Source organism: Sturnus vulgaris, chromosome 7 (assembly GCF_052056855.1).
Source record: "Sturnus vulgaris isolate bStuVul1 chromosome 7, bStuVul1.hap1, whole genome shotgun sequence".
Lineage (NCBI taxonomy): Eukaryota > Metazoa > Chordata > Aves > Passeriformes > Sturnidae > Sturnus > Sturnus vulgaris.
The window spans coordinates 26,049,538-26,075,487 of record NC_142249.1 but is presented as its reverse complement, the minus strand read 5'-3'; the positions used below and the strand labels follow the sequence as shown (position 1 = coordinate 26,075,487).

General features: G+C 51.2%; 3 protein-coding genes across 6 annotated transcripts in view; 2 read left to right on the top strand and 1 right to left on the bottom strand.

Annotated features, from left to right (window-relative positions):
* The window catches only part of USP37 (ubiquitin specific peptidase 37), a 33,565-nt gene extending 31,746 nt beyond the window's left edge, over window positions 1-1,819 (bottom strand). The window contains exons 1-2 of the mRNA XM_014888070.2: window positions 1,725-1,819; window positions 715-922 (exon numbers count right to left, since the gene is read on the bottom strand). Coding sequence (XP_014743556.1) covers window positions 715-870 — 156 coding nt within the window. The 5' untranslated portion in view covers window positions 871-922; window positions 1,725-1,819. The remainder of the gene's footprint in view (window positions 1-714; window positions 923-1,724) is intronic.
* A 57-nt stretch (window positions 1,820-1,876) lies between these two features.
* Window positions 1,877-15,413, top strand: CNOT9 (CCR4-NOT transcription complex subunit 9). The gene is made up of 8 exons (XM_014888084.2): window positions 1,877-2,080; window positions 6,937-7,116; window positions 7,492-7,607; window positions 9,066-9,175; window positions 9,944-10,053; window positions 10,492-10,590; window positions 13,009-13,100; window positions 13,780-15,413. The coding sequence occupies exons 1-8, from the start codon at window positions 2,057-2,059 to the stop codon at window positions 13,946-13,948; spliced, it is 900 nt and encodes a 299-aa protein (XP_014743570.1). The 5' UTR covers window positions 1,877-2,056; the 3' UTR covers window positions 13,949-15,413.
* Window positions 15,414-16,063: 650 nt separating this feature from the next.
* Window positions 16,064-25,920, top strand: PLCD4 (phospholipase C delta 4). Of its 4 annotated transcripts, none has more exons than XM_088168206.1 (16): window positions 16,064-16,127; window positions 18,774-18,826; window positions 19,183-19,341; window positions 19,795-20,025; window positions 20,247-20,374; window positions 20,882-21,113; window positions 21,505-21,706; window positions 21,974-22,118; window positions 22,541-22,693; window positions 23,056-23,196; window positions 23,550-23,706; window positions 24,077-24,193; window positions 24,475-24,653; window positions 24,781-24,916; window positions 25,008-25,157; window positions 25,285-25,920. In XM_088168206.1, exons 2-16 carry the CDS (start codon window positions 18,802-18,804, stop codon window positions 25,389-25,391), a joined length of 2,262 nt encoding a protein of 753 aa, XP_088024332.1. In that variant the 5' UTR covers window positions 16,064-16,127; window positions 18,774-18,801; the 3' UTR covers window positions 25,392-25,920. The 4 variants fall into 4 exon arrangements, with proteins under 4 accessions (XP_088024332.1, XP_088024333.1, XP_088024331.1 ...); XM_088168207.1 differs by lacking the exon at window positions 16,064-16,127 and adding an exon at window positions 16,646-16,859; XM_088168205.1 differs by lacking the exons at window positions 16,064-16,127; window positions 18,774-18,826 and having other exon boundaries at window positions 18,855-19,341.
* Window positions 25,921-25,950: the final 30 nt, after the last annotated feature.

Below are 25,950 nucleotides of genomic sequence, written 5' to 3'. Positions count from 1 at the left end.
AAAGCAGAAGCCAACATATAGATCACTTTAAGCTGTTGCAAAGTTGCTAAATAAGACAGGATAATTTTTCTTCCAACTGCTCTTATGCCACGTCTATATTTTTAAAACAGGTATGCATTTCTTACAGAAAAAGTACTCTGCTTTTGATTTGGGGCATTTTGCACAAAATCTAGGAAGACTGACCTGAAAATAACTATAGAATCTGAAAAATCTTGGCTGAATATTTCAAGAGAATCTTTAACAGCAATCTGCATCAGCATTTAAAACCTAAAACTGTAACAACTAATGTTCAGCAAAGCCTTGCAAAAGGCTGCAGGTGTGTTAACACCATTAAACTTCAGCTGGGGAAACAGTATAAAGTGGTCAGGATCTTCTCCTCTAGAGAAGGCAAATATGCCAGTAACAGAAAGGTTATAGGGTTCCAAAAATCTAAAACGTGGGCCACGATGGTCTATACTTCTGTAACTTTTCTCTGCTTTTTTGGTTCTTCCCATTCAGTGGTATCTCACTGCCAACCTCGGCAGATCCTTTAACAATACTTGTACGTAATTTACTGGAGAGTTATACAAAGGGATTAGTGTTCAGGAAACGAGGAACAAGAAACAGTGACAGAGGGAAGACTGCAGAACACTTAATAGCCTTGAAGAGGACAGCTGTTCACAAGAGAGCAGAATCCATGCACTGTTAAAACAAAAGCCTTAATGTCTGGCATACCTGAAACGTTGTTGGAATTCCTCCAACATTGTAGTGAACTACTAGATTCACTTTGTTGTCCTTCTCCACAATTTCAAAGCTCCCTTCTTTCCATTTCGTAATCCCAGTCTGCATGCTGCGCATCCGGACAGGTCCGTGCACCTTTAACAGCGCCATGCTTTCTCACAGAAAAGGGCTAGCAACAATAAGTATGCTCCACCTTAAAAACCTGTTAAAAAGGAGAAACGCATAACTTGGCAAGCCAAATAATGGCTAAAGGAAGACGGAAGCATAGCTTGAACTTTCCATAGAAGTTTGGTGGAACCGTTTCACTGTTTTTAAGCACAGTGAGGAAGAATTGGACAGCAGTGAAGGAAATTTAGATTAACAAAATTTCTGCCGGTATGAACAGCAGTGCATCGATTCCTTACTGCTGAAAGGTGAGCAGACACAATTCCAGACACAGAAGTCCTCAAAACCCCTTAACCTCAACGAATCTAAGGAAAGATCGTGGGGAAAAAGTGCCTGGGGAAAGCCAGTATAAAATGGGAACCAAAGTTCTGGAGGAAACCTAAGAAAGAAAAGGAGCTCGTTTCTGACGGCGCGGGACCCGCGGCCACCTGGCACGGCCGGGACCGAGGTCTCTGGCTTCCCCGGGGGCTCTCGGCCCGGGGGGCGAGAGACACAGCCCCAAGGGTTCCGGAAAGCACGGCGAAGCGTATTCCCGATAAAAACCAGAAAGAATGAATGGAGCGGCCCCTGCGCGCAGCCCGGGAGGCGCTGCCGGGGAGGTTCCCCCAGGCATCCCGCGCTCAGGCGCCGCCACTCCCGGCCCGGCCTGGCGGTAGTCCCGCTCTTCCCGGGCCTGGCCCCGCTCCCCTTCCGCCGCTCAGCCATACAGGGACACAGAGAGCACGGGAGCGCCGCCCGCCCCGGGCCGGGCCGCTCTAAGGGCAGGCGGTCGCCGCGCGGCGGGAGGGGCACGCGGCCGGCGGGAGCGGGTAGGAATCGGTGGCGGCGAGCCCCGGTACCTGCGTTCCGGCGTATCCCGGCGCGTCCCGCGGAGCCCGGAGCGAGGCCCGGGGGGGGCGGGGGAAGGGGGCGGTGGCGGATGGCGGGAACCGGCCACAGCAGCGCGAGACGGCGCGCAACGCGCGCCCGCTCACGTCAGCGCGGCAGCGCCTTCCCGGCGCGCCCCGCGCGCGCCCGCTCCGCGCGCAGGCGCCGGCGCCGCACCGGCGCCGCCCAGCTCCGTCCCGGCGTGCCCCGCGCGGCGGGTGAGAGGTCGCGGTGGCGGCGAGTCCATGGCGGCGGCGGTGACGGCGGCTTGAGGCGGCACCGGCTCCGCTCTCACCCTCCGACCATGCACAGCCTGGCTACGGCCGCGGTGAGCACGCGGTTCCGCGCCCCGCCGGGCGGCGGCGGGATGGCGCTGGGGATGGGGCCCTGTTACGCGGGCCGTGCGGGGAGCGGGAGTGTGGCCGCCTGTGGCTGCGGGGGGAACTTGAGGCCGCGGGGTGGCGGAGCCCCGATGAGCTCTGTCCCCTCGGCATCACCGGCCGGGTCCGTTTGGTAGCTGCCTAACTCCGACTGCTCCCGTGAGGCCGCTCCGTGCTGCGTGCGGGCTCTGCTGTGGCGTGGCTCGTCCAGGGCCTGGAGGGTTTCCCTGCTGGGTGACCCGGCTCTGCCTCGTGTGCATCACGTAGAGCTTTCCCTTCTTCCCCCTTGCCTGCCGTGCTCCCTTCCTGCGCCTTGATGCCTCCCGTAGTGAATCAGTGTTTTAAGGTCCCTTAAAGAATCGCTGGCAAAGGTATCGGCAAAAGCAGGTTTTACACAAAAGCAGAAGCGTGACGATTTCGTTGTTAAGGTTTGCTCTACTACTTAAAAAGCACAGAGAGGAAAAGCAAACAAAAGTCTAAAATTAATTAATCTACAACCAAAATGCGTCCAAAAAATTATCCACAGAGCGTGGAAGAGGAAAAGCAGGGAAGAAGAGGATAAGGATAGAAAAGGGTAGGATAAGAAGGGATACGGAAGACCCTTCTGCTGAGGCACAAGGTTCAGAGTAGATCTTCTTTAAGTGACCTTAAAACACACATCCTTGACACCTCCTGCGTGCCCAGCCACCTCCTCTGCCCTCTGGGGAACTGTTTTACTGGTGGCCTTGACTACAGAGGCAGAGTAGGTAGTGAAAAGCCCCTCAGTGCTGCAGATGCTGTCTGTTCCTACTTCCCTTTTGCCCCATTGCAGTGCAGAACCTTCCATAGCTGGTGCTTTCCCTCAGCCCCCTCAGGAAGCTGCCAAGACTGGATATGGTCCCTGATGTTCAGACTGGCAGGAGTGGAATGGTACCTTGGCCTGGGTGGGTTCAAAAATGGAAGCTGAGTTTGAAGGATGTGGTTATTGTTTTGTATCTCCCACGTGATTTGGTTTGTGTTTTGGTTTTCACTTCCCCAAATGCACGTTCATGGCATGTGTAAGACTTCCTGGAGCTGATTGAGGCTTGTGTGTCCTGAGTGTGGGAGGTGTATTGCAAAACCAACAGTTAGAGCTGTTTCAAATGAACTTAAATCAAGGATCTGGTTGGACTAACCACTAAAGTGTTGATGAGCAGGAGTTAGAGAACTTTTTCAGTTTTTCCTCTTGGTTTAAATGCTTGTGACTGCAACTGGTTCTTGGAGTGCTGCTGAATATTTGTGGTTTGAAGTACTGTTCTCCAGAGCATGGAAGGGTGTGCCAGATCAGGTAGACTCTCTTAATCAGCGTTTACATTTTTATAGCACTGTAATTCCCAAGTACTTGTTGCAATGCATTAAGGACTCCGGTTATGTGTATCTCCTATTAATCCTCTGCCTGTGTTCTGGTTTTCTCTCTTTTTAAAAGACAATTTTAACAAAAAAAAATTTCAGAATAGAGATTAACTTTATTTTAGGATTCACTTGAATGTATATTTAATTTATACATAGTTTATGCTAGCTGGTAGTTCTGTATTGAAATGTTTTGTACCATAGTTAGTGTGCTTAGACTGGAGAGGACAGGGAATGGTGTTTGGCTCTGGAGATGTGCTTGGGGCCTGTGGTAAATAAAGTAATCTTTTAGTAAGGTCACGAATTGGCCCAGGAATCCCTTTGGGTATTGTGAACACTGGTGTGATAAAGCTGTGGTGAGCTAGAGCATTGGTCTTCATACAGTGATGCTGATGGCAGAGCTGACACTTAGGTTTCCGGGCTGAAGACATCACAGAGTACTCAAGAGCAGACTGAAACCAATAAATGTAATTGGCAAACCTGTAAGTGGCTGTAGGGAATTGAAAGCCCTGCTAGAATCAGCTAATTCACTGCTATGGAAGTTCAGAGTTCATTTTTGGTGTTTCTGAAAGGATGGGCTATCAAAATAGTTCAAAAAGCACATTTTCCAGTTAGTCAGTGTCCAGCTTTGGCTGACCAGGACTTTTATCAGTGTGCCTAGCTCAATTAGGAAGAGAAAGCCATTTGCCTAAATCAATTTGTTATGGATTATTAGAGATGTCTTTTCTCCAAGAAGGAGAGAGGGTTTTACAAAATTTTTTCTGATGTAATACTGTTGATAAGTTTTACTTTCTCTGCATGCAAAAGAAAGTCAGCCTGGTGGCATTTTGTCCTGGAGCTTGCGGGATTTGTGTGGCCCTCAGGGTTCCCCAGAATTTTGTGTCTTTGAGAGAGAAGAAGAAACAATAGTAGGGAATTAGGAAAAAAATAACTCTTTCCATTTAAACTCAAACAAAAGGAGTGACTGTATAGCCTGTGAAAAGCAGTCTATTCTGGCTAAGGCAGATATTGGATATCATAAACCTAATTGTGTGGAAAATCTACTTAGTGTTCTCTAGGGATCACAAGCACATGATTGTGCTTTTAAGGGGTCGATGTATTTAAGCTTACAGGAACTGAAACTTCCAGTGAGTCTAGAAAAACAGATGGAAGTTTTAGATAACAGAATTATAACAACATTATTGCTATACTGCTTGTCAATCCACCATCCCACATAAAAACAAATGAGCGCTATTCATTCTCCCTCTCTTTTTGAACTTCATTGTAGAAGTTAGCATTGCAATTGCATTCACAGTTGTAGGGGCACAAGAAACTTGGCAGGATCACTAATTTAGTTTGAGATTGTGGGAAAAAAATATTACAAATTGAGTAGGTGAGTGTCCTGGCTCTGGTCAGAACAGAGTTAATTTTTACAGTAGACAAGAGGGAGCATAGCTAGGTCCCAGAGATTATTCTGTACCACCTCACATTATTTTTCAGGGAGAGAGGAAAGACTTGATTTGGGTTTGGGCTAGTGTGGCCCAAGAAGCAGTTGGGTATTGTAGAGGGGGTTCTGTGGGGTGAGCAATAACTTTTCTTTTCTTGTACCCTCTGTCACTAATATTAGTTATTAGTTAGTTTTCTTATCTCATTGCTGTTTCAAGTGAATTGTTCCTATCTCAACCTGTGATCTTTATCTTTTGTGCCTCCAATTCCCTTTTCCATCTTGGACCGGGGGACTGGGAGGGGAAGGAGGGAGTGAGTGAGTGAGTAACAAGTGGTTTGGAGTGGAGAATACGATCCCTAAACTATGACAATGAGAAAAAAAGAGGATAGGAGGAAATATGAACAGCTAAGTATTTGAGCCCTAGAGTACAGGAACTGGCAACACTACATTGGCTTATGTATGAATATTTAAGTTAAATAATACAACAGAAGTGGATGGAGGAGAGAGAAATCCCACAGCTGGGGAAGAATCTCTTTGGATGTTACTATGGATATAAAACGGGGATAAACAGAGGAGGGAAGCCTTTGCAGATACAGAGGAAGAAAGCTGTTGCTTGTCTGCCCAAGGTTTAGAAGTCTCTCTCCATCCCTTCTGGGACTGCCTCTGCCATGTGGCTTCAGGTCTTGTTGCAGGCACTTTCAGTTCCTGAGCTCCCCTGTATTCTCCTGCGTGTCTCTGGTGAGCTTCTTGGTGACAGTGTTGCAGTCAGTACAGTACGGGCTCTGCTTGCATCTGTTGGGGGGAGCACATGAAGAGTTTCAGTTGGAGTTAAAAAAGAAAGAAAGAAATACAGCCGAGATCACCATGCATAGCAGGATGCAGAGCTAGTTGCATGCTGGTTGGGGTAGCTCAGCAGCAGCAAGTACCAGCAGGGCTGTACTTGGCTTCAGTACCAACCACTACAGCATTGCTTGAAAAGTTCTGACCTGGCTTTTGCAACTGCTCACACAGGAGGTTTTGCTGATAGTTTTTGTCTTCCTCAGAATTTTATATCTGAGTCACCAGACTATCTCCTTAGGAAGCCTGCAGACTATTTGTTTGCATCAAGTGCTGCTTGTGCCAGCAGAGGCAGGCCACAAAGTTTCAGTGAAAGACTTGTGCCCTGCCTTCTCCTCAGAAATTATTATACAATCCCTGTTTTCCCTCTTCTTCCTCACTTTTTTTTGTATTGAGAACTTCTTGATCTTGATACTGTTTTTTCCCTGGTGTTTCAAGAGAGGCAGAAGCAAAATCTGTATTTCTCCTCAGAAGTAGAAAATGTGTCTTTGCTAGGAATATAGGTCTACCCTTCTCTAGGCTTAATTTGAAAAGGAATCAAATTCTCCTGAGATCTTGCACGAAGTCATTCCTGAAAAATTCTCTTTTAGCTCCACGCATGTGAACATGTGCTTGGTATCAATACGAGCTATTGGTAACAGCAGCTGTTACTGACTGTGACCAGTGTCATGCTGATGGTGAAGTAGTGAATTTTTTTCTAGTATTTATATGAATATTTTTCTCGTATGGCTGTTTGTGGAGAGAAAAAGGTAACCTCTGCCTTACTCTGAATCTGTGGAATCTTGCACTCGAAGCATGAAATAAATGCATGCTAAATGCAAGTGGAGCAAGTGATAGCTGGCTGAAGTGTGTGTCGCTCCCCAGGAGCTCTGCTGGCACAGATGGGCAGCAGCTTAGCTCTCACTGCTGAATGAAGTTACAAAGGTACTGCTTGACAAGGGGATTAAGGGAGACTGTGTTAACAAGTCAGGCCAGGAAAAGAAGCTTTAGAATTTCAAAGAGGTGAAATACTAAGATTAATCTAAGGAAGGGATGGATCCATATCCAGAACATCTTAATAGAGCTTTAGGTCCCCTCTCAGTCAGGAGTTTCTTTTTCTGTCAGATTGTGGGAACGATTTGGGTGAGAATTGGATAAAATGTTTGGACTGAAGCTTTCCTGTCTCCCTCCCAGCCTGTGCCAACAGCACTGGCTCAGGTTGACCGTGAAAAGATCTACCAATGGATCAATGAGTTGTCCAGCCCTGAGACACGGGAGAATGCACTGCTGGAGCTGAGCAAGAAGCGCGAGTCTGTGCCTGACCTCGCCCCAATGCTGTGGCACTCGTTTGGCACAATTGCAGCTCTCCTTCAGGTGGGTCTGGCTGTCTGTGCCTTTATTCTGTGGTGCAGCATCAGCACGTTGCAGAGCTTGTGCATCCATGAGGTGGATCTGGGGAGGAACTGGTGGGATCCCTTACTACTGTTGCTTGCGGGAATGGTCTTGGTTGGATCATGTGGTGAGGGGAGCAGATTGTTTGAATGCACTTGTGTGACCCCATGTCAAATTGACTCTGACCCAGCTCTGCCCTTGCTTGGGCAGGACGGTGGCTGCCATGTAACTTGAAAGTGATGCTTGTTGAAAGCAGACTGTTATCAGCTGTCACTGCAGTTCCTTGCCAGGCAGGTGCTTTGGTGTAGCTTTGTGATATTTTTCTCCTTTAGCTTTCCACTCTCTGTTAATTTGTAGGAAATTGTAAATATTTATCCATCAATCAACCCTCCGACTTTGACAGCCCATCAGTCCAACAGAGTCTGCAATGCTTTAGCTCTACTACAATGTGTTGCATCACACCCTGAAACTAGGTAAGTGTTTCCAAGTTGTGTGAGTTTTCTAAGGTGTTGATATTGACACCTCAGCCCATGTGTTTGACTTCAGAAGCACTTTAGTTCCTTTCATTTTTTTTTAACTTGAGAGAAGTGAAACATACAACAGAGCTGATAGATAGGCAGCTGTCTGCTGCTTTTACTTGTTTGCATGGATTACCAGGATGAAGCTTTATGGTCCTAAATGCATTGCATTCCCTGGATCATCCTGAGATCTTGCAAATTCTCAGAACACTGGATTGTGGTAGCTTCTGGGAGGTCACCTAGAGCTAAGGGTACCTTTGTGTTGAGTGCTGTGTGCAAGGATCCTTGAGCTTACAGTTATATATACAAGGAGCTTGGTTAGAGCACAGTATTAATAATGCCAAGTTTGTGGGTTCTATCCCCATATGGGCCATTCACTTAAGAGCTGGACTCTGTGATCCTTGTGGGTCTCTTCCAACTCAGAATATTCTCTGAAATCAAAAGAACTCCTTAAATTTCAGCTTACAGTTTTTTAGATCAGCTGTTGAAAGGGTGGAATGAACAGGACTCTCCTTCCCAGGCAAGTGTGAGGCAAGGAAGCAATAGCAGAGCCATTTTTGGAGTCCTCAGCCGGTGTCTGACTTCATGTTTTCTCAGTCTGTGCCCAGCCCGTGTCAGTAGGGAAAAATATGATGTTGGTTCAGCCAAAATCAGTAGCTAACACTCAGAAGGAAACTACCCAGAGATCCACAATCTAAGGCTTCTGGTACTGCTGAGCAGCAGCATAGCTGAAGTTGGTTTTGAGCTGCTGCAAAGCAGTGTTAAACAGCAACCCTCCATGAGATGATATCCAAAGAAATAGGGTAGTTTTACTACCTATGACTCACCTTCACATTTAAAGTTTGAAAACTGAAAGTGGAAGAAGTCTTTTGGATGACTGTGCAAGAGAGCTTCCCTCTGTTAGCAATCTCCAGCATTCTACCTGCAGTCTTTATTTTTCACTACTGGCAGAAGGCAGTGTGAGGACTCTTGGGGAAAGGTGTTGGTGCACATTTAAATTCTGGTGATGCCTAAAGTTCAACCAGTCTGTATTTCTGAGAGGTACTTTTCACAGGCATTTTGGCTGACGATCCTTGCAATGGGAACCTGCAGGGTGATATGCAACAGTGAATGTACAAAACAGAGGGTCTTGGTGGCAGGAGGAGGTAATAAAAACAACAGAGTGTGCTCAGTTCCTGATCAGCTGAGGCAGGAATGCAGGTAATTGACAGATGAGGTGTTAGGTTTTGTGCTGTCCCCAGTGCAGGATTTGCTTCCTGCCTTTCCATCAGAGAATTAACTGTTAACCAACTTTGAGGAGCAGTAGCAATGGGGCCCACCGGGAACAGTCTGAGGCTCTGTGTGGTAATGCTAGATTGTATGCTCATTTTGTTTTCCTTATTGTTCACATTGTGTGTTCTCTCTTTCTTACAGGTCAGCTTTTCTGGCAGCTCATATTCCTCTCTTCCTGTACCCCTTCCTGCACACGGTCAGCAAGACCCGTCCGTTTGAGTACCTGCGGCTCACAAGCCTCGGGGTCATTGGTAAGCAGCCAGACTAATGCTGGACTGATCTCTTGCTGAGCTTGAGCAGTTCATGCTGTGGCCATACGGACCTGCATGACCAAAGTCAGAAGTCTCTTGTTATTGGGATTTTCCAAGTCCTCTAGTAGTAAGAGAAGGAGCTACTCCTTTTCCATTGTGGAGGCAGACTTGTCTTCCTTTTCACTTACAAAAATCCCACTGAAGTCTAAATGGATTGCCAAAAACATGTTTCTTTGAGCATAAGTATCTGCAGACTTGTACCTTCACCCTCAGCCATCCCAGCTAAGCACTGAGATGGATGGGTGCAGGCCGGGCTTTCTTTGGGTTTCTGTCACTGATTGACTTGGGTGTATTTTCCCTGTCTTCCCTTATCCTTTTTTTTTCTTTCTTCTTTCTGCCCAAATCGTTTTTCTCTCAATGCATAAAGAGTCTTAAAATGTCTTAAAGTGCATTTCTTTCTCCCAGAGGTTGCTGTGGGTGCCATGATTCTCTTGTGTTTGTGTTTCTTCTGAGGGAGAGCCAAGAGTACATCCACTTTTTGAAAAATAAACAACCCCCAAACCCATTACTTTTACACTGATCACTGATTACCTGCCAAAATGATTTCTTCTCCAGCCTTGTGCTGCAACATATCTAGGATGTCAGTTGCTCTGCCTGGCATTCAGACTGAATTTCTGGGGAGGGAAGAGCACAGGCTCTCTTTGAAAGGTGAGATTTTTTTGAAACAGTTTATCATTTACTGATTTTGGGTTTTGTTTTTACTTTAAGGGGCCTTGGTGAAAACTGACGAGCAAGAAGTGATAAATTTCTTATTGACAACAGAAATTATCCCCTTGTGCTTACGTATTATGGAGTCTGGCAGTGAGCTCTCCAAAACGGTACATTTTTTTTTTGTTTTAATAAAGACGCTTTGTTGTTCATCTCTGACTGACCAGACAGCCAGTGCCCTGCAGAGCTGGCTTCTTTGCTATTGCAAATGCTGGGACAAGCCTGAGTGGAGTTTTTACCTCCTCAAAAACCAAACAGACCAAACCTGAGGCTGCCGAGTGGCCTGGCAGTAGTTGGCTTCTTATGCAACCTGAATCCAGTAATCTTGTACACTCTGCTTTGTGTCTATCTCTTTTCTTTAGCCAGAGATGCCAGGCATTGTGTACTGTCCTGCGTTTTCTCTTGTCTCCTAACTTTCACTGAGTAAAGCCTGCTGGAAGGCTTTTCAGCTCTGGAGCTGATTTGAAAAGAGCACCACACAAAGGCTGTCCCTTCTCAGGGTATATTCGTTGTTTATATGCTTTGTTTTTGCTTTCTCCCCATTCTAGGTTGCTACGTTTATTCTTCAGAAAATCCTCCTGGATGACACAGGGCTAGCATATATCTGTCAGACTTATGAGCGGTTTTCCCATGTTGCCATGATACTGGTAAGATTATTTGTTTTTAAAGTATTTATATCTAGAAAAGAAAAAAATACGCTGTAGCAGCCACTTCTTCAGCAACTACTTTACTGCTGTCTGACTGTGGCACAGAATGAGGGAGGCAAATCATTCTTGGGCTACTTGCTTGTGGCACTGTAGCTCTGCTTCCATGTTTCCTTTGTACGCTTCTGGTTTGCATGTCAAGAGAACGCATATTAGTTCTGATATACTAAGTCCCCAAGACAAAACAGGTAAACCTCTTCAGAGAAGAAAAAGGTTTTCCAGAGTTGTGGTTGTTTCTAGTTGTTGGTGGGACATGAATTGATTTAATTTTATGTAAGAATGATCACACAGTTCAAGTCATGGATCTATATCTCATCCCATCCCTGTATCTCACAACATGTTGAAAGAGCAGGGCAAGAGTATATACTGTACTTGTCCTCATAACAATCCCACAATTGCCAGCTACTTTCAGCTTTCCATTTCTGGGGCCACTTGTGGGGTTTCTATGTAGCAACCCTCAGTGTTTGTCCCATCCACCCCCTGAACCTGTTGAAACGTTTTGCACCCACAGTGTCTTTGACCAAGGAGTTTCATGGGTTTCCTTTTTGCTGCCTGGAATGCCACCCTCATTTTTTTCCTTTCTGAATCTGGCTCCTACTAGCTGCTGCATATGCTCTGATTCTTGTGTTGGAATACAAAGAGAGCAAACAATTCTGTGATCCCTGTAAAGGACAAGTTTGGGTACTCAAAATTTGTTCATCCCAGGAGTAATAGCCCTAACTTGAGCTTGCCAAGGGGAATACAAATCTACCCTGGCATAGTTATTGCCATTCTTTTGTGTGTGTGTGTTTGCTCTTTAAAGAGTGGTCTCAGGAGTAGAAAATGCCGCAGTAAGTTAGGCACTTAGCAATGCTGATTTTCTGACTAAATGTTAATATTTTCATTAGGAATATTTACTTGTCTGTTTGTGCAAATGTAAAGAAAAAATTGCCTCCTATTCACCCACAAGCAGCAAAACGTGAATGATTTTGAGCTGATGTCCCTAATAGCCAATGTGATGTGATTTTTGCACTCAAGAAGATCAGCTTTGATGAAAGTACATCTGACTCGGGGGCAAAGCGAAGGATGCAATTAGAAACTCTGAGGTAGGGGAGGGAAGAAGACCATGCCATTCCCAGAAATGAATTCTTCCTTGAACACAGAAGGATGTGGGTGTGTAAAGCTGTGTTAGCATGTGTAGTCCCACCACTGGGTGAAGCACTGGGAAGATCAATATTCCATAGTGCAAGAGAGAAAGATGAAAATGTTAACAGACTTTTTCGTTGTCTGTTTCAAAAATCAGGATAGTCTATTCCTGTCTAAGGAGGGTGATGATTTACTTCCATGTCTGCTGATAACTGAGTAAGATGTCACACAAGTATTATATGCTTTTAAAAGAGAAAGTTATTATTTTCCATACAGGAGCTCTCTGAGAAGCTTGTGGTTATTTATTTTGAAGAAATAATTGGTATCCTGGGGAATTGCTAAGAACAGGAAGATTGCTAAAGGGCAGATGAGGGGGATGTGCTGATTGCTAACGGCCAGGATATCCAAATACAGGTGAATTTGGCTAATGGGGAAAATGATTACTGCTAGCCAGTGTAGTTTACAGGAAAGAAACAACTTGTTGAGCAGATGTGATTGACTCCTAAATACAAGCCAGCAGTCTGTTAAATTCTTCAGAGCAGGTGTGCGAAGGCATCCACACTGTTTGCTTAGCTAGGCACGTTCAAAGGTGCAGCCGTGTGTGAAGTCCTACTTAGTGTGAGAAACAGAGATTGAACCAGGAAGATCTGTCTATGCCTTCCTTCCCTGGAACAGCTTCACGAAGGATGTAGCAGAAAGAAAAAATAGGCCACTTGGATGCGTGCTAAGACTGGATCAGCACCCTGCTATATGTGGTATGGGTGAGCCCAGTCCTGTTTTTTAGCTTTCCAGGGTATTGCTTTTGTCTTAAAAGGATGTTGAAATGAAGGGAATGCATATGAGAACAGGGGGTGTTGCAGAGTTTGGGAACACACGTCATGGTGTCACTCAGCCTGAGCTTATCAAAGTGTCTTCCATGAGGGGGAAACCCCAGGTTCTCTTTAATCTCACAAAAGGTTGCTAAGTTGTCCTAGGAAGGTAAAAATTAAACAGAAGTGAGATGAGCTTTCCCCGAGCTGCTGGGAGAACCCTTTCCAAGTCATGACAAGCTGCTATTCTCAAAGGCATCTTGGCAAGCAGCACCGGGCTCCATGCAGGGGTATCTAGATAGAAGTTAATGGGCTGTGCTCCACTGGAAGCCAGAGTGAGTGATTTCATGATCTTCCCCATTCTCTGTTGATTGTGAAGCTGTTCTTTTAAAGACTTTAACTGGTGGTACTGGCCTCTGTCAAACAGGGTAAAATGGTCCTGCAGCTCTCCAAGGAGCCATCAGCACGGCTGCTGAAGCATGTCGTCCGCTGCTACCTTCGCCTTTCCGATAACCCCAGGTAAACATTTTAGGAGTTTGGGCAGGGGCTTCTCCTGTGCCCTTGGAAGCACAGTTCTTCAGTTCTCCACAGAGCCCACGTGGGAGGAGTCAAGGATTCTGGTCTGTCAGCCTTAGCTCAGTGTGGAAGACGGGTGGGGTTTTTGCTTTGATTTTTTTCTTGATAGTCACAGGAGCTTTTATGGTACATGGGAGAATCAGTGACTGTTGGGGCATTGTGCAAATTCCAGCTGTGCAGGTTACTGCTGCCTGAGCTCAAATGTAGCTTGAACAAGATACAAAGGAGGGCCTGGGATGGAAAGTACTCTATACTCTCCTTCTTCTGCACCAGACAGACTGTTAGCAGTAGATAAAATTCAGTTGAGAGAATACAAACTGATTTCCTGCTGACCAGTATCTCTGCCCGAAGCTGCTGGGTGTGTATTTGTTGCCTCAGTCTCTCCTGGCATCGCGTCACTTTGCTGCTGGGTGTTGGGGTGCAGGGGCTGCTTGACGGGGTTTAGTGTGAGGGGTGGGAGCTGGGCTGGCTGAGTGCCACCTGCTGTAGTGCTGCTCCTGCTCAATGCTTTCCTTGGCTGGCTCTGGCAGGGGAAAGGAACACTGTGTCCCCAGTGGGGTTTGCTCCCCTCTTGCCCCTGTGAGTTTATTTGTTGGGCCCTGTTTCTTGTCTCTTGATGTAGGGCACGTGAAGCTCTCAGGCAGTGCCTTCCTGACCAGCTGAAGGACACCACCTTTGCACAGGTCCTGAAGGATGACACCACCACAAAACGCTGGCTGGCTCAGCTTGTCAAGAACCTGCAAGAGGGTCAAGTCACTGACCCACGGGGCATCCCTCTTCCTCCGCAATGACTGCTGGGGGAGGTGGGGCACTGGGGAAGAAACAGCTCAGGTTTACAAAGAACCAGGAACAGATGACCTCTTCTGCAACAAACTGGGCACGCCAGCTGGCTGCCAGCCTGTCGGACCATCCCACCCAGCCAAAGGGCTGCTCTGTAGCAGTGCAGCAAGCCTCCGGGGATCCCAACACCAGCAAATGCTGATACTACAGCTTCAAAAAAAAAAAAAAAAATCAATAAAAACAATCTGTATAGATCCCAGTTTCTCCGGGAGGCTTGGGTGGCATCTCTTCCCCCACCTCCAGGCAGGGGGTAGTGCAGATGTCCACTCTTCCAGCAAACTCAGCCTCCGCCCAAGTGGTGCACGACAGCAGGTATGCGCACCACATTCTCCAGTTCCTTGTCACTTCTTGTTTACATGTCTGTTTAGATGAGTGAACTGAATAAAAGCTGATCCAGTTGTTCTCTCCCCTCCTAATACTGCTACTCAGCTGCAGGTAGCCCAGGGACAGCTTTTTTCCCTGCCAGCACATCCTTGCTCCTGGCTCTGCATCTGTCTGGCACAGTGAGCTTGTCTCTTCCTTTCCTTTGGTGTGGAGAAACTGGCTGCAGCAAGGCCACTGCGGTGCTTGCCCCAAGGGGAGGGGTGGATTACTTGCAATGAGCCCATTCGTCATAAGGTTGCTTCCCAGGGCTCTGGGGAAGAAGATAGCAGGATTGTGCCTCTTGTGCTGTAAATAGTGCACTCCCACAGCTGACCAGTGGCCAGAGGCTGATGTGTGCTGGCATCTCATCTAGACCTGGGAAGGCTGCTGGCTGGCTTACCACATGGAGTGTGAAGGCACCTGCCTTGAGGTGGTGTGCAGGCCACCGACTGATCCCCTGCTGCCTTGCAGGCTCCAGGTATGCTGCCTTCTGTACCCGCTGCTGCCTGCCAGGCGCCTCTCAGTCCTGTGCCCTCCCTTCCTCCCCCCTCCCGCTCTTCTCTGCCAGCCAGGTGCATCCATTTCAGCTTTGAAACCTGCCTTGGCGTCTGCCATGGCCCCACTGCAATTAAACTGGACCAGCAGCCACTTACCTGCAGCCCCTGTGCCGAGGGGCTAATGCGGCCGCAGTGGGCTCTCGGAAGCAGTGGAGGAGCTCCGAGGCTCTGCGGCAGCAAAGCCTTCTCTTGGCTGCAGGCAAGCCTGGGCAGCTACTTAATTTCACCCCCCTCTTCGAGTAGCCCATTTTGCTGATCATCTGCAGTGTCGTGCCAACAGTGTCTTAAATCCCACCATTTCCCTTCCCTCCTCCTCTCACAGCCTTGCGTAACAAGGGCAGAGCACAGCTTCTTCCTTGCCCTCGGGTTCCTGTTTTATAACCATTGCCTTTTCCCTCCTTTTCACCCTGACCTTGCCAGGGTGTGAAAATGCTTCTATTTGGTTGATTTTTTTTTTTTTTATTTGGATAAATAAATAATAAAACCCCAGCCAGCACAGATTAGTCCTAGTCTGGTCTCTCGGGGGGAGTGGGGACAAGCGGCGCGGTGGGGGTTTATTGCAGATGGGAGGAAGGGCGGGATGTGGCCTTTCCCAGTGGCAGCTGGCTACCTCCCTGTGGTGCCGCATCTCTTCTGGGGCAGATAGTGTGGAAGGGATGCTGCTCTGTTCTGCTTTGCAGGAAGGCAGCGAGCCTGCCAGGAAGAGAGCACTCGCTGCCTCCCTGTAACGTCTTTGCAAGCGTTGCCGCACTCCTCCGGCGTCCAGGTCTGTTAGAGCATCGCCCACGCCAAAGTTTAGTCCTTGCCCCTCACCTTTTGCCCCCAGCTCGGTCTGACCTAAGGCTGCCCCAGCTTGGATCCCCATGGGTGCAAGCCGGTCTGGGGACAGACAGGCGCAACCGGAGGATAAGAATGGGGACTCGACCCCAAACGAGGGGCGCCGCAGGGCTCTCCCAACCCTGGCGGTCCCCTCACCGCCTTCTTTACCCGCCCCCCCGCTCCGCCTCGGGAGTGGCTTGACCTTAATCCGAAGCGACCTTGAGACAGCGGCTGCGGGGCGTGCGGGGGCCGGGGGCGTCCCGCGGGGGCGGGGGGCCGGGGGCCGGGGGAGGGCTCGGCGCTGCTTAGGGGCGGGCAGCCCCGACTCCGTCCGCAGCTGGCGGTGAAGCACCGGCGGAGCGGAGCGGAGGGGAGCGGCAACGGAGTGCAGGTACGGACTGGGCGTCCTGCCGAGGGGAAAGGGGCGTCGGCGGGGACGGGGCTGCGACCTCCAGGCTCTGGGAGCCCCAGGCTCCGGGACCCCCTCTCTCGGGCTGCGGTGTCCCGGAGCCGGCTGCATGGTTGAGGTAGCGCGGGGCATGAGAAATGCCGGCTATTTTGTCTCCTTTGCCATAAGGTGTGATTTGTCCCCTGAACCCCAAATTCATTGGGGTTTGCCGCCCCATCCTGGAGCCTCTTCTCTGTTCCCTGTCTCGCCTCCAAGCCCTTCTGCCCCCGTCAGCTGCCGACTGAGCAAAGCTCTAGGACAAGGGCAGTTTGTAAGCACACCGGGGCAGCAAGGTGCGGGGGGTGCCTGAAAGGGTGTGAGGGGATCATCCTTCCCTGTTCTGGCACAGTCACCTGTATGGTGACATTTTATTCTGTCGGGCGACTGCACTGGAACGGCTGGGGACCACTCACACTCACTGGCCCTCCAGCTCTGCTGGGCTCTGTCACCACCAGCAGAGACGCTGCGGTGCCTCAGAGTGTGCTGGGGTAGCTGGGGCTGTTCTGGCAGCGGGCAGCTGCCCTGCGGGAAACTCTCGGGTTGGGTTTCTCCACACCCTGGCTGTCATCCCACTTGGCTCAATAATGTAACTCAGACTGGGGCAAGGGGGCCTGCATGGGGCCAGGCTGCGAGGGGCTCATGGCATCCCTCACACAACCGGAGAGAGCAGAACAGGTGAGTACTTGCATCCACAAGCTCTTCCTTGTGCTTCCTTGGGTTGGAAGGGATCATCCCTTCTTTGCTGTATTTGTGGGGAGGGCACTGCTCCATGGTTGGGACTGGGCATGCTTGGGCTGTGCTGGGAGCCTGGAAGGGCTGGCACCAGGGGATAAATTTAGCTCCAAACTCTCAGAGTGGTTATGGGCCCAAGGGCTACAAGCTGCTCCGTTGCATTCTGCCACCTTGTACACATGCATGGCAGGGTGCCAAGAGGACATAACTGTTGGTGGCACTGAGCCCATCTTTGTCCTAGTCCAGCATGTCTCCCTGCTTCTCCAGTTCTGGTGCCTTTCTTCCATCTCAGCTTCCCTAAGGCATGCCCATCTCCCTCATCTGCTGTGGCACAGGGGCTGCAGAGCTGGGGAGCACCCGGAGCTATGGCCCTGTGAAGTGGCTGTGCCAGGCTGGGTGTTGCTGGAAAACAGGAGAGTGCAGGCAGATGGGTGATGGGTTGTCCCCACTGGTTCCCTGAGGGCCAAGGCTGGAGGGACTGAGACCACACTGGGGGGAGGTGGATGTGGGGCACTCCTGGAACTGTGCTAGCCAGTATCAGGGCACCGACTCTGAAGGGTGCAAGAGGAGCACAGGGTTACCCCCCAGTTTTTGGGTGCTGGCACTCCAAGTCCTGGGCCAGTACGTCAGTGCCCTGTGGGTTGGATGTGGGGGATACAGGCACTGCAGCAAGTCCTTGCAGTCTGAGCCTTGCAAGAAGGAAAGCACAGCCCCAGCACTGGGCACTACTGGAAGGCATTGGGATCGCACCCCAGCTACTCCATGTCTCCAGCAGCACGTGAGGTCAACATGTGAGGTCCCCAAGAGTGGATAGATGATCCCTTTGTGCCCTGGGGACAGCCAAACAGCCGCAGCTTGCCCCACGACTAGGGTGTCTTGCAAGAGAAGGGTCACAGCCCTGGCCAGTGCAGTTCTACCCTGCTAAACCACACTGAACAGGGGATGGTTGCTGTCTGGCCTGAGAGCCCACAAGAGTCTGGCAGTTGGGCTTGGCAGCTGCCTGCATGCTGACAGCACCAGCTATTCCCAGCCCTGCATGACCAGTGCCTGTGCTGAGTCAGGGACCTAGGCCACAGCTGCCACCCCTGCACACTGGCACAGAGCCCTTTGACCCTGAGACCCTGCTTCCCTCCTGCACCCAAATCCCAGCCCACCAGCTGCAGCATCTTCTCCTCCAGGGCCCAGCTCCAGCACCTGGGTGACAGGCACATCCAGTGATTTGTCAGTGTAATTAAAGTCTCAACAGCCTAATCAAAGCCTCATTGTCCAGTAGTATTTATAGTCCCACTCACTGCCATGTGCTCTCTGTACAGCTGCGGGTGCAGTCACTGCCTGGGGTGCTGGTATACCTTGGAGGGAAGAAGTTTTAGGAGCTGAGGGTCATTGCTTTGTATTCTCTTCCTTGCTATCATAGCTGTGCCTCTCCCTTACTTTGAAATTTGCTGGTTGGGGTAATTTCCTAGGTGGTGGAGGTGTTCTTGGGCACTGCCAGAGCAGTTTTTCCTGGTTTCAGTGGCTGCTTCTTACCTGGGACCTACCTAGGAGCAGCAGGGCTCTGGTACCCACTGGGCTGTGGGGCGTCAGCGCTGGCAAGTTTTTCTGTTTTCCACCAACACCTTTTGAGCTCCAGCTTCCCGGTAACACAGATTAATATTTCATGAGTATGGCAGTGTGAACTCGACACTTAAGGAATGCAATGACCCAGCAGGAGACAGACACAGGTGCGCTCAGATGCACGCAGGGGGACACACACCTCGCATACACGTGGGTATGGCTGGAGCCCACTCAGTGAGACCTGGTTACAGCATGAGGGTCTGACCCTGCTTCCCCCAGCCACCTTCTCTCTTCTCTCTCCAGCAGCCGCCAGCGTGGAGAAGGCAGAGCTATGGCATCGCTGCTGTGCAACGCCCGTGAGTGCCCCAGCAGAGGATGGGTGCAGGGCAGGGCATTGGGTCATCTGGATTTATGCCAAGGCAAATCTGGCTTCTGGGTTGAGCTCACCTTGCTACATTCAGAAGCATACCTACCCCACCATGGCCATTGGGATTTGGGATTTGGGCTTGGAAGCACTAAGGGTGGATGGGAAGGGTTGATGGGGTATTACCTCATGCATCTCTTGTGGTGAAGGGAGTTTGTTTCTGGTCCATCCCTCCTCCCTCACGGATTGAGGGACCATGTGTGATCCCAGAGGCGAGAGGAAGCAAAGTACCAGGGCGCAGTGCCTGGATACCCCCACTCTCAGTGATGCAGCCCATGCTGCCCCCAGGCATCCAGCTCACAGACACACTGGAGCAGATGCAGCAGGGGACTCTGATGCGCAAAGTCAAGTCCAAGAGCTGGAAGAAGCAGCGTTACTTCAAGCTGCAGGAAGACTGCATGACCATCTGGTACCAGTCCAAGAGGACAGGCAAAACTGAGTCTGCTTGTGAGTACCAGCTGCTGTGTGCTGGCCATGAGGCCATCAGTAGGTTTCGGAGTGAAAAGGGATGTGAAGGTATAGAGATTCTTGGGCCATGCTTGCTAAGGGTGCTGTGGGGTTGAAGAAAGGCTTTTCATACATGTGTGATCTCTTCTCACCCACACCTCTCCATGAAACATCCTACCCTCCGCAGGACCCATGGATCAAAAGGGCTGAGTAGAAATTGCAGCTAATACAAATGGAACCTCTGGAATGCCAGAGCAGGAGTAAGCAGACAGAGGAGCAGATGGATGACTGGCTGACTTGATAGCTCAGTGGTTAATGGATAGATAGCTAGCTCAGTGGGTGGATGGATGGAGTGGAAGAAGGAATGACTGGAAGGATAGATGTCTGTGGGTAGTTCCCCTTGCCCTGTGGTCCTTGTCCCCTACAGACAGGCCTCCCCTCCCTCTGCCCCAGTCTCCATCAGTGATGTGGAGACGGTGCGGGAAGGGCACCAGTCGGAGGTGCTGCAGAGTGTGGCCGAGGAGTTCCCCCCTGAGCGCTGCTTCACCATTGTCTTCTACGGCCGTCGTGGCAACCTGGACCTCATTGCTGGCTCGGCAGAGGAGGCACAGTGCTGGGTACAGGGCCTGCGTCAGCTCATCGAGGTGGCCACCACCATGGACCAAAGGGAGAAGATAGACCAATATCCTTCTTGAGAGCATCACTCTCCCCCACACCCATTACTGATCACCCCCCAGGCCCTGCATCTTCAGCCTTACCCCAGCATGTATGTAGTTGTTCTGGGTCTCACCATCTGCATCAGTGCAGGGCACAGGAAAAGGAAAAGATGCCTTCTGATACTACCAAGCCCCCTTTCTCAAAGCCAAGGTCATTTCCCTTAATATTTGCCCTGGTTTCCCGCACATGGATTCGTGACTGGTTCCAGAAGGCTGACAAGAATAAGGATGGACGCATGAACTTCAAGGAGGTGCAGCGTCTCCTGAAGATGATGAATGTGGACATGAATGAGGATCATGCCCTGCGGCTCTTCCAGGTAAACACTGCACCTAAGATTCTGGGGGGGTTGGCGAGGAACTGGAGGGGCTGGAACAAGCTGTACAACACCTCCTTGCAAAAGGATCTGGTCACTTCCATCCATCCATCCATCCATCCATCCATCCATCCATCCATCCATCCATCCATCCATCCATTTGTTCAGCCAACTACCTGTTTACCCAAACAAACACCCATTTGTTCATTTACTTATTAAACTAACACACCCTTCCTCCCTCTCATTTGCCCATCCAGCTGCTTTTCTGTCTACCCAGCTAACCAGCCATGTACATTTTTATCCCTCCCTCCCGTCCATCCATCAGTCCACCCAACCAGCCCTCCATCTGCCCATTCATCCATTCCCCCACTGATCAATGCCTGTCACTGCCACCGGCATGGAGTCTCTGTGCTGTCTGTTTGGGGTGGGAGAATCCCCTCACAGCAACTTCAGTGCCAGGACATCCCGTTTTGCCCCATCTGGATGCTGAGGGAGCTCCCTTGCAAACAGGATGCTGACAAGTCAGAGTCAGGGACGCTGGAAGGGGAGGAATTTGTACTCTTCTACAAGGCTCTCACGCAGCGTGAGGAGGTGCTGAGCCTCTTCCAGGAATTCTCTGAGGATGGAAAGAAGCTGACACTGCTGGAACTGGTAGATTTCCTGCGGGAGGAGCAGCTGGAGGATGAGGGCACAGAGGAGCTGGCCATGGAGCTCATTGACAAGTATGAACCATCGGAGACAGGTGAGAGCTCGCTCAGACATCAGCTGTGCCCTGCATGGGGGCAAGGAGAGGTCACAGACTCAGTCCCATAGCAGGAGCATTCCCAGCCCCATGCTATTGTGAATGGGCACAAGAGGAAGACTCACCAAGGTGTGATCTGGGTGCAGTTGCCCTTTATTTGGTCCTGGACCATTTTGGTGTAGAAGGTTGACCATCCATGGTGTGCAAGCTTTGGAGTCCACTGCCCACCTTTCCAAAGTTACTGCTTTGTGGCATCTTTCTGCCCCAGACTATGGCAGCAGCCATGCCCATCAGTTTGGGGATTCCGGGAGTCACCAGTAGCCCTGTTTGCCCCATTCTGTCTCTTCCATTCTGTCCCTGGCTGTTGCTGAGCCTCCCCCTGTGCCTGCAGCCCGGGCTCGCCATGTGCTGAGTTCTGATGGGTTCCTCATGTACCTCTGCTCCGTGGAGGGCTCCATCTTCAATCCCCAGCACCGGGTGCTGTGGCAGGACATGAGCCAGCCACTCTGCCACTACTTCATCTCCTCCTCCCACAACACCTACCTGATAGAGGACCAGATCCGGGGCCACAGCAGCATCGAGGGCTACATCAGGTAAAGGGGCTGCTCCTTTTCAGCTGCCCTCCAAAACCCTCCCACCCCTGTGTCATGTCCTGAGCAGCTCCGAAGGGTAAAACCCAGAAGCTCCTTTGCTCCTCTGTGGTCCAGTACTCCTCTGGCCATGCCCTGCATGCAGCAGCATCCCCACCCTTGGTGGGTGTCCCCTGGTCCCTTAGGGGTGACACCTACGGGCAGAGGGGAGGGCAGGGATCTGGTGCCCTGGCTGAGTGCAGGGTTCCAGGGGTGACAACCCACCCCCAGGGCTCTGAAACGGGGCTGCCGGTGCCTGGAGGTGGATTGCTGGGACGGGCCAAATGGGGAGCCCATGGTGTACCACGGCCACACCTTCACCTCCAAGATCCCCTTCCGGGAGGTGGTGAGCACCCTGGGGAAGTACGCCTTCAAGGTAAGGCACCCTTCCCCAGGTGCTGGTGGTCGTGGGTGGTCCTTGGTGGGTGAGGATACATGGCAGTGATGGGTCCCTGGAGAGGGAGTGGTATTGAGGCTCACACACCTGGTGATGCAGCAGGACTGGTCGCACTGCGGGGAGGAGGGTGGCTGTGTCACTTTCTGGGGAATAGCACTGGGGGGTCTGACCTACAACCTGCATTGTGCTGTGCAAGGGATTGGGGGCTCATGCAGAGTGTTGGGGTGCAGGAGGGTGATGGGAAGTGGGGAATACTGGGGGATTGGAGGGGTATGGAGCTCTCAGAGGAGAAACAGACACAAGGGGCTCCATCCTGGCACTGATCAGGCCTGGATGAAGCCCTTGTGAGAGCTCACCAGTCCCACCGAGGCTTATTTCTAGGTGTGCATGTTGCTCCTCAGACCTCGGACTACCCAGTGATCTTGTCCCTGGAGAACCACTGCAGCATGGAGCAGCAAGAGGTTCTGGCCCAGCAGCTCAAGGACATCCTGGGGGAACAGCTCCTCACCACTACCATCGATGGGCACGTTCCCACTCAGCTCCCATCCCCAGAGGTAGGGACAGAGAACAGATATGCAGGGCATCTCTGTTCTGCCTGAGAGTGTGGTAAGGAGGTGGATCTGCTGTTTAGAGAGCAGGCCAACCTGTTCCAGCATTGTCCTGCTCCACTGGAGAATTTGAGGACGCTGGAGGTGGGTACTGTGTCCTCATGTTCACAGAAGTGCCAAGGCTGTCCACAGGGTTGTCTCTCCATGTCTTGCAAAGTCAGACAGTGGGGCAAAACCCTCCTTCCCCATCCCCTTCTGTGTGCTGAAAGGAGCTGGTCGTGCTGGCCTCCAGCAGTGCAGGATCCCAGGGGACAAGGCCCATGGAAGTGCTGGGTAGCTCAAGGTGCTTCTCTATCCTAAACCCACAGGAGCTGAAGCACAAGATCTTGCTGAAGGCCAAGAAGATTGGGCGGCTGGAGGACACCCTGGATGGGCCAGGGGATGAGGCACCTGATGTGTCTGACGAGGACAACGGGGCAGAGGCAGAGGAGGAGAGGCGGAGGGCAAAGGTAAGTGGCCCAGGCTGGGGACCAGCTGGGAGAGCTGAGCCCCTGGATACAGCTATGAGCTGTGGTGACATCTTACTGCACAGAGGAAAGACAGAGACTGCAGAGACATCACCAGGCAGTGAGGACAGCCTTTTCTGCCCCTGGCCATGCCAGCCCTCTCTTTATTGTGGTGGCAACATATTGGAGGTCCCCTGCTTGCTCTGTTCCTGGCAGGAAGATTGCACATAGATGCTGCCACCCACCAGCACACCCCTGGCTGCTCTTACCTGCCCTGGCTCTACAGCCCCTGGCCTGGGCGAATGTTGGTGGATGGTGCTCCCATCAGGAGGATCCAACATGGCTCTGCCTTGCAGAAGGACAAGGAGACCCTGGCACAAGCACTGTCCGACTGTGTCATCTACTGCAAGAATGTGCCCTTCCAGGGCTTCCAGGAGGCCCGCAGCCATTCCCGGCCCTCTGAGATCTCCTCCCTCTCTGAAGCCAAGGCCAGGAAACTCATCAGAGATGAAGGTGAGATGAAAGGGGCAGTGGCACCAGGTGACAGGGACAGAATAGAGGGGGCCGATGGCTTCCTCATGGCTAGTGCCAAAGCCTCCAGACACTGGAGTTCCCTCCCTGTCTGGGAGAAACAGCATCCAGTGAGGCTGTACTGTGGGGTTTGGCTCTGCTAGGTGATGGGGTTATTGGCTTAGAAAACAAGGAAGGACACCTGGATTCCTGAGCAGGGAGAGAGATGAGAATTGGTGGGTGGATAGATAGATAGATAGATAGATAGATAGATAGATAGATAGATAGATAGATAGATAGATGAGCAGTACATATGGGTGACTGTGCAGGCAAGAGAATGACCCCACAAGTGGGCCTCATGCTCTATCCCTAGGAAATGAGTTTGTTCGCCACAATGCCTGGCAGCTGACACGCATCTACCCCAGCGGGATGAGGACTGACTCCTCCAACTACAGCCCCCAGGAGATGTGGAATGTGGGGTGCCAGATCGGTATGGCTGGGGTGCAGCAGGGCTGTGGGCTGGGGAGATGCCCTGAGTCCTGTGCTAAATGCCACCATCAACATCTGTGTTAGTGCCAGCTACAACCCCATCTGGAGCCAGGTCAGGCTGCCAGCTTTCGTGCTGCCCTGGGGGTGTTCAGGCATTAGTACCTTATTCCCCTATGCAACTCCACATCTCTCTGGCTATGGGGACAGGCTGGTTTTCAGCTCAAAGGAGAGTGTTGTATCTCCAAGCTGTTCTGAACCCTTTTCCCTGCCACCTCCCTCCAGTGGCCTTGAACTTCCAGACAGCTGGCATGGAGATGGACCTGTGTGATGGGCTCTTCAGCCAGAATGGCTGCTGTGGCTACGTGCTCAAACCACCCTTCATGAGGGACAAGGAGACTCTCTTCAACCCCAATGACCCCAGCAGCCGAGAAGGCCCTGGCCCCACCACCTTGACAATCCAGGTACAGGGTTGTGGAGAGACCCTGGGGAAGCTGTGACAGTGTTCTGGGGCTCTGTTGGTCCCAGACAGATGGGGACACCGTTGGGCAGTGTGCTGGAGCTACTAAAAAGATAGATTTGGCCCTGCAGGTAATCAGTGGGCAGCAGCTGCCCAAAGTGGCCAACAGCAAGGAGGGAGCCATCATTGACCCACTGGTGCGTGTGGAGGTCTATGGGGTCCCTGCAGATCAGGCGCACCAGGAGACCAAGTACATCGAGAACAATGGTGAGACCCACAGCAGTACCACGGACCCTGCTGTGCCCAGGCACAGATCCTGCTGTCCTTCACTCTCTCAGCACCTCCTCTCTCTGCCCAGGGTTTAATCCTCGCTGGGATGAGACACTGCAGTTTCAGCTCCACGTGCCCGAGCTGGCCCTTATCCGCTTTGTGGTGGAGGATTATGACAAGACTTCCAGGAATGATTTTGTGGGTCAGTTCACCCTAGCATTTGCCAACATCAAAACTGGTGAGTGGCTGCTGCCTAGTGGTTTTGAGTGCCCAGAACAGCACTGCAAGCATGCCTGGGGCTCAGCTGGGTACTAGAGAGGAGGGTGGGACTCCAGTTAGCCAGAACCTTGCTGTCCTTCCTGCAGGATATCGCCACATCCATCTCCTCTCAAAGGATGGCACCAGCATCCCACCCTCTTCGCTCTTTGTCCACATCCGTATCACTGAGCCACCTGGCCCTGAGCAGGACTGAGCTCACGGGGTGAGCAGCACCCGGATGGAAGCCATAGAGCCAGCTCTGAACAGCTGGGGCCACAGAGCCAACCACCTTGCCCTCTTGTTGAGCTGTTTGTCATCCCTGTGTCATTGTTGCTGCTGCGACTCCCTTTGCAGTAGTCTCCGAGGGCCAGGAAAAAGCACTGACCTCCCCTTTCCAGGTTCAGGATGCTGCTGCCCCTGCATGAGTATGGGGTCTATGCCAGTGTAGCTCCGTGCACCCTCCACAGGCACTCTGCCCTGGCCCACGGTCAGAGCTTGACTGTGGGGAGGAGGAGAGATGGTGTGTGGCCCAGCTCTGCTGCAGGGGCTGGTCCCCCCCAAGTCAGGGGAGCAAGGCTGGAGCCAAGCAAACCCCAGGGCTGGGCAAAGCTGGGAGTGGAGTGTCCTCACTGCCCCCTACCCCTGCAGAGCCCCATCACATCCCTTGGTCCCTACAGCCCCAAATTAACCCTTATCTCATCCTTTCTCTGTAAGCAACTAAATAAATTGTTCAGTGACAGACAGATTTGGGTCTGAGTGCAGTGGTGCTGGGG

Excerpts from the sequence above, each read along its gene's own strand:
- CNOT9 (XM_014888084.2), top strand. The coding sequence starts at position 2,057 with ATGCACAGCCTGGCTACGGCCGCG. Across the intron at positions 2,081-6,936 it reads ACAGCCTGGCTACGGCCGCG|CCTGTGCCAACAGCACTGGC; the intron begins GTGAGCACGCGG and ends TCTCCCTCCCAG. Across the intron at positions 10,591-13,008 it reads CCCATGTTGCCATGATACTG|GGTAAAATGGTCCTGCAGCT; the intron begins GTAAGATTATTT and ends TCTGTCAAACAG.
- PLCD4 (XM_088168205.1), top strand. The coding sequence starts at position 18,996 with ATGGGAAGGGTTGATGGGGTATTACCTCATGCATCTCTTGTGGTGAAG. Across the intron at positions 24,194-24,474 it reads GAATGTGGGGTGCCAGATCG|TGGCCTTGAACTTCCAGACA; the intron begins GTATGGCTGGGG and ends ACCTCCCTCCAG. Across the intron at positions 24,917-25,007 it reads CAAGTACATCGAGAACAATG|GGTTTAATCCTCGCTGGGAT; the intron begins GTGAGACCCACA and ends CTCTCTGCCCAG.